The 6,000-nt window shown below is 57.2% G+C and overlaps 2 protein-coding genes across 2 annotated transcripts; both read right to left on the bottom strand.

Moving 5' to 3' along the window:
- Positions 1-1,846: 1,846 nt before the first annotated feature.
- Positions 1,847-3,050, bottom strand: LOC149373636 (uncharacterized). The gene is made up of 3 exons (XM_089596956.1): positions 2,906-3,050; positions 2,672-2,802; positions 1,847-2,596 (listed from the first exon to the last, which is right to left on the bottom strand). The coding sequence occupies exons 1-3, from the start codon at positions 3,048-3,050 to the stop codon at positions 1,847-1,849; spliced, it is 1,026 nt and encodes a 341-aa protein (XP_089453082.1).
- A 33-nt stretch (positions 3,051-3,083) lies between these two features.
- On the bottom strand, positions 3,084-5,743 carry LOC149373637 (uncharacterized). Its single transcript, XM_089596957.1, has 4 exons — positions 5,527-5,743; positions 5,416-5,478; positions 4,159-5,287; positions 3,084-4,116 (listed from the first exon to the last, which is right to left on the bottom strand). Exons 1-4 carry the CDS (start codon positions 5,741-5,743, stop codon positions 3,084-3,086), a joined length of 2,442 nt encoding a protein of 813 aa, XP_089453083.1.
- Between the last annotated feature and the right edge of the window lie 257 nt (positions 5,744-6,000).

The following is a 6,000-nucleotide window of genomic DNA, read 5'->3' on the forward strand; positions in this document are numbered from 1 at the left end:
AAAACAGACGTATCTTCGTGAATAAAGGAGAAAGAGCTAAATAAGCCTAAATTAGGGATCATTAAAGTTTAAAAAAATTTTTCTTTTTTTTTTTTTTATATCAGACCCTTACATCTTTACGAAAAATAATAAAAAATTGCATAAGTTAGTTGGCAAGGCCGTCCAGAGCATCATACTAAATGTTAAACTTACTGTTATTAATTTTAAACAATTCATTTATTATGGCAGCGATTGTAGCGAGATTTATCAAAGCAGCCAGGCTAAACACACGGAAAACTTTATATTTTTCAGGATTATGAGTTTTTAGAAGGGCCCTCGCAAGTTCTAAGTTGGTCCAACTAGACTGAATAAGGGCGCATTCTATAGAGAAAGCAAAAATCTTCGATATAGCAGGAGTCTCATCAAAATTCGCCGAAACAGCTGGGCTAAATACCTTCGCGAGTGAGACTTACGATGATAGCCAGCGTCAAAACCGTCAAGTGGGGGGAGAGGGGGGAATTTTGTTTAAACAATTTGCTTTAACAAACGTAATAAAACTTGAGAGCACGAAACAAGCTTGCGACTTGAGCTAGTAATTTATCAATAACACAATAGCCCGTTAACCCCAATAGCCCATCAGTTAACCCACTGGCTCCTTATTGTTCCGGGCTAATGCTCTGCGCAAACATCCCAAAGATGACGACGGTGACACCCTGCTTCGACAAGCTCCTTACGCACGGTGTCCCTTTGTGGTAGTGGTGATGGTGGTGGTTCAATAGTGGGGAAAAAAAAAAAAACAAACAACGGCTGCATCGATGTGTTCTGCGTTTCCAACGTTTGTGCGCTCACTCGATCCAACGTCGTTAAATTTGGACCGATGTTTATTACCGCGTCGGGTTATTGGCGCTATTCTCATCGAAACGGGGCGTTACTGTCGGGAAATTTTCACATACGGTGTTTGAGAAACTCTTTATTTGTTGAGTACAAGGGAAGCGAACCCGGCGACAATGAATAGCGTACTTTTTGCGTACTATGCTCTGCTGATAATGTTGGTGGACTAGCTGTCTCGAGCAGCTTGCTAAATGCTGCTGGTGTGGCTTGGCTGGTAGAGGCTTGTAGCTGGCCAGCTGATGCGTGAACCTGTGTATCAGGAGACGAACTGAGCTGGTCCCGGCACAGGCCGTCGATGCCAGCGGCAGCGGCGTAATGAGGCGCCGAGACGATCAGGAGGGGGGGGCCAACCGACAGTATATCGTCGAACGAAACATCCAGCCCGCCTCGTTCCAGGAACGAAACTTCAAGTCCCGCCCGCTGTATCCAGAGCGGTTTCGCCTCCGGGCGATGCAGGCTGAGAGGCAGTCCGGGTTATCACGGGAAGCAGCGTGACTTTCGTGATTGGCCTGGTGTATTCTCCCGTCGCCGTTCGGACGATCACAGCGCGTATAAGAGGGCAAGCGCCGTCAAGGATGGGTGGGTGTCGCTCCGTGAAGGTCATCTCAGCGTGCTGGAGGCGACCGCCCACACGCAGAACGCTGTCTGTATGAACGAAGGCTGCGAGCGATGTCAGTTGGTGCCGCTTGAGAAGGGCGCGGCCCGTGCGAAGCAGTGCAAGTTCATCAGAGAAGGCACGCTGCTGGCTCAAGCGCACGCAAGCGAAGTAGGCATCGGTCATCTCGGTAGCCGTCGGTGCTGAGAGCATCGGTCGTGTAGGGGCTCGGCCGAGATGGAGTCTCGCCCACCGACGCAGGTGGGTGAGGGTGCGCAGGAGGACGCCCGGATCGGAGAACAGTCGGAGAAGGTCGAACTCGACCTTTTGCGTGACGTTGCAGAGGCGAGGAGGTAAGGGCTGTGGCAGCTCGGAGGACTCCTAGGGCCAACGATCAGGGCCTTCAGACAGCCAGGAAGGGCCAGTCCGACATGTCTGCTTGCGGTGTAGAGTCTGGGCATCGGTGCCTCGAGACGCCACATCGGCAGGATTGTCATAAGTAGGCACATAGCGCCAGATGTGCGGTGGCAGTACCTCCTGGATGTGGGTGACGTAGTGGTCGACGAGAGCGTGGTTGGTCGGCTCGGCGGAGCGGAGCCAGCGCAGAACGACTTGGGAGTCGCACCAACCGTAGCATTGCTCAATAGGGATATTCCACTCGCTGACGACCAAGCGCAGTAGTTTCGCAGCAAGCAGCGCGGCACGCAGCTCAAGGCGAGGGATCGTCATGCGAGCCTGGGGCGTGGCTGACGGCTTGAGGCTTCGGATGGGCGCAAGTTTCGTCTTGGCCAGCAGAATGTGGCAGCGGACTTGCCCTGAGGAGTCCTGCAGCTGGGAGTACATCACCGCGCTCATCGCGCGGCGGCTGGCGTCTAAAAAGGCGAGGAGGTGAATCTTTGACGGAGCCGAAGATCCAATCCAACGTGGAATGGAGAAGCCTTGGATTAATTTCAGCTCAGTGGTGAAAGCTGACCATCGAAGAGCCATTGATGCAGGCACGACCTCATCCCAATCTAACCGGGCGCGCCAGAGATCCTGCACAAGGAGCTTGGCTTGGAGTATGGTCGGCGCGAGCCAACCGCAAGGATCGAAGAGGCTTGCGAGTCCAGCAAGGATGCTCCGCTTGGTGTCCTGTTCTCGAGCTGTCAGGGGTGTGAGCCGGAAAGTATCCGAGGCTGGCTCTCAGCTGATGCCAAGCTTGCTGACGAGGCCGGCGTCGCTGAGTTCACGCCACGTAGGGCGCAGGCAAGCTTCCTTGGTGAGGTCAGCCAGAAGTTCGGCGTCATTGGTGATCCATTTCCGGAGTGGAAATCCGCCTGAGCGCAGCAGACCGATTACTTGATCCCAAGAGGATGTCATTCACGTACCAATCGTTCATGATGACAGTTACGGCGTCCGGCCACAAGTGTCCTTTGTCATGGCAGAGTTGTTAAATCACACGCAGTGACAAGTAGGGCGAGCAAGTCGCGCCATAAGTGACGGTGCGCAGTTGATAGTGTACAGGCGGCTGACTCGGATCGGGGCTCCAGACGATGCGCTGAAGGTCTGCGTCTCGCGGGTCGACCCAGATTTGGCGGAACATCATCTGGACATCGCTGCAAAAGGCGACGCGATGTCTTCACCATCGCAGCAGGACTGTCGGTAGTGCGGCCTGGAGTCTCGGCCCGGAGTGCAGGATGTCGTTTAGGCTGTAGCCGCTCGAGGTTGGGTGCAAGGCGTTAAGCATGACGCGCAACTTTGGTCCAAGGTTCCCGTGTTGCCAGATGCCGTGGTGCGGGACGTAGCAGACCGTGCCGCTCGGTTCGGAGAGCTTTCGGCTGGAGAGCTGCTTCATATGACCGAGGGCGAGGTACTCGCTCAAGAAGCGGTTATACTCGGTCGCCATCTTTGAGTCCCGCTGGAGGCGACGGTGTAGAGATCGCAGTAAGGCCAGGGCGCTAGCCAGGCTATCGCCGAGGAGCGGTGCAGCATTGGGCTTCATAGGCAAACGCACGATAAAACGGCCGTCCACGTCGCGCTGGTAGTTGGCGAAAATCCGCTCGCAGTCGATGTCATCAGGCGCGCGGCGGCAGACGGAGGGCCCCTCTTCAAGTTCCCAAAAGCGCTGGAGTAGCATGACGAGCTCGCGATGCCAGGGTGGAGCCAGCTCGTCGTGCAGTGTCGGACACGTGACGGCGCTGTCCAAGGGGCGCCCAGGAGGACACCCGACTAGAGTCCAGCCGAGTGCTGTATGCTGACTGACGATCTCTCCACGCTGATGGTACCCAGGGCGCAGAAGACGGCTGTAAACCTCAGCGCCGATGAGAATATCAACCGCACGAGGAAGGTCAAAGTCGGGGTCGGCGAGGTCCTGCAGGCTGGCCCAGACTCGCAGGATGCTGGGGTCAAGTGGGTCCGCAGGAGTTAAAAGACCGAGGTGGGGTATGCACAGCGCCTTTAAATGCAAACTGGGGGTGCCATCCCCTGGCATCAGGCGCAGGCTGGCGCGGAGTGTCGACCTTACGGGGTGTTCGCCGCCGATGCCCGATACGCTGGTTCTAGAATTCTCCAAAGGGGCCTTGAGGCAGCGAGCGAGCTTGAGAGAGATGGCCGAGATCTCAGAGCACGGGTCGAGGAGGGCTCTAACGGTGACGATGGGCTCCCAGCCACTGCTGAGTTGGATGAGCGCGGTCGGAAGCACCGTGAGTCATTGCCGGGACTCATTAGGAGTCTTGAGAAGATCGGAGCTGGTTGGCTTCGCATGCTTGGGTGGGTCCGAAGATCCTGGAGCTTCGGACCGGTGCTTGCGGCTGTCGTGCAGCAGACTGTGGTGCGCCGCCCGGCAGCGCTGGCAGACCGACTTGGAGGGGCAGTCATGCAGGGAGTGCCCTGGCTTCAGGCAGTTGAAGCATAACTTCTCCTTAAATACGATGTGCATCTTGGCGGCTGGATTCAGATCCCGGAACTGACCGCAATGCCCGAGATAGTGGGGTTCATGACAAGCCGAACAGTTCGCTGGGGCCTCCTGGGTCGTCAGGGAGCGGAAATTGCGCCCTGCGTGCGTCGAGGAGGGCCCTCGTGAGCCGGCGGAGCCAGCCGAGCGCGCTAGATGAGAAGCCTCTACGGAGCTGAGAGTGCGGCATCTGCGCCGCAGAAACGCAGCCAGCATGGTAAAGGTGGCCCAGGAATCACCGGGCACGTCGCTGGAAATCTCCAGCTTCTCCAGCTCGTCTTTCCAAGCACGTCTTGTGGTGGCGTCCATGCCCGTTGCTGCAAACGCGATGAACCAATGATCCCAGGAGGCGACAGGGTGGCCGAGAGCACTAAGCTGATCGCGATGACGTTCAAGCGTGTCCAACAGCGCTTGGAGACCTCCAGCTGACTCGTCCCGAAGAGGCTTGATGTTGCAGAGCGCCGCAACGTGGTCCTGCACGAGGAGCCACTGATGCTCATAGCGGGCCTCGAGTAGGCTCCAGGCTGTCGGGTAGTTGGACCCAACGATCTGCACGGAGTCCAAGACGGCCTTGGCATCGCCTTGAGTGAGTGACTTTAAATAATAGAGTCTCTCAACGTCTGTTAGCTGCTTGTCGTCGTGTATGAGGGCTCGGAACAGGTCCCTGAAGGATTCCCAGTCCTCTCGTCGTCCCGAGAAGGGCGAGATGGTGATCGTAGGCAACTTGGGCCCACGATGTGGTGCCGGTTCTCCGGCTGGGTGGATTTCCCCGTGGGCCCCGGTCGGGGCTAGTGCGAGCCGAGCGTCATACAGGTGTGACCGGGCATCGACGAAGTTGGCCTCTGCGGCGGCCCATATGTCGTCCGCGGCGTCGCCGTGTTCGGTGGTTTCTGCGGTCAACAAACCCACGTGGTTGACCTGGAAGTCATTTCAGTAGGCGTCCAAGAGCTCAAGCCGAGCCGTGACGAGGCCTGGGGTTCAGTGGCTTGTCTCGGTGGCCTTTACAGCGGCCGTGAACCGAGCGATGACGTCGCCAAGCCGTTGTTGGGTGGCGAACAAGGCTGACGCCTGTCCAGTTTCCCTGAAAATCATGAATATAACGAGTTCGACGTTGAATCATCAACGGAACTCGAGGAGGACGCTTCTTGATCAGTTATAAGTCGCTCTGCTGAGCCAACTGTTTCGTAAGCGAGGCGACACGGCGCCAGGCAATCGGAAAAGATGACTACTCTGCGAGCGAGGCAGCAAGGCGCCAGACGCTCAGTTGGCTGCATAAAATCCCCGACACGGGCCTCACGGCGACCGTGGTGGTCTCGAGTGCGCGTGCACTTGTGAGCAGCAGTCATGCAATGCGAGCAACATGGTGGCCGCGGGGGCTGACGCTCGCACGGCGAGCAGCCAAACCTCAAATCCGCGACACGGGCATTATGGCAGCCGTGGCGGTCCAGAGCGCGCGAGCTTCAGTCGGCGACGCCTGCAATATGGCGGCGGCAGTGGCTAACGCTCGCACAGCGAGCAGCTAATATGGCGGTCCCAAGCGCGCGTGCACTCGCGAGCGCCAGTCGGCGACGCCTGCGATATGGCGACCGCGGTCGCTGACAAA

This window comes from Copidosoma floridanum, unplaced genomic scaffold (genome assembly GCF_036245765.1).
Source record: "Copidosoma floridanum isolate Cflo_tuat_1 unplaced genomic scaffold, Cflo_Japanese_pri ptg000030l, whole genome shotgun sequence".
Lineage (NCBI taxonomy): Eukaryota > Metazoa > Arthropoda > Insecta > Hymenoptera > Encyrtidae > Copidosoma > Copidosoma floridanum.

What these genes read in the sequence shown, in the direction of transcription:
- LOC149373637 (XM_089596957.1), bottom strand. Translation starts at nt 5,743, where the DNA reads ATGACTGCTGCTCACAAGTGCACGCGCACTCGAGACCACCACGGTCGC. An exon ending in TCAAGAAGCGTCCTCCTCGA is followed by an intron (nt 5,479 to 5,526) that starts GTTCCGTTGATG and finishes CATGATTTTCAG; the next exon opens with GGAAACTGGACAGGCGTCAG. An exon ending in AAGACTCCTAATGAGTCCCG is followed by an intron (nt 4,117 to 4,158) that starts GCAATGACTCAC and finishes CATCCAACTCAG; the next exon opens with CAGTGGCTGGGAGCCCATCG.
- LOC149373636 (XM_089596956.1), bottom strand. Translation starts at nt 3,050, where the DNA reads ATGATGTTCCGCCAAATCTGGGTCGACCCGCGAGACGCAGACCTTCAG. An exon ending in CTCGCCCTACTTGTCACTGC is followed by an intron (nt 2,803 to 2,905) that starts GTGTGATTTAAC and finishes CTTGGGATCAAG; the next exon opens with TAATCGGTCTGCTGCGCTCA. An exon ending in AACTCAGCGACGCCGGCCTC is followed by an intron (nt 2,597 to 2,671) that starts GTCAGCAAGCTT and finishes GCTCGAGAACAG; the next exon opens with GACACCAAGCGGAGCATCCT.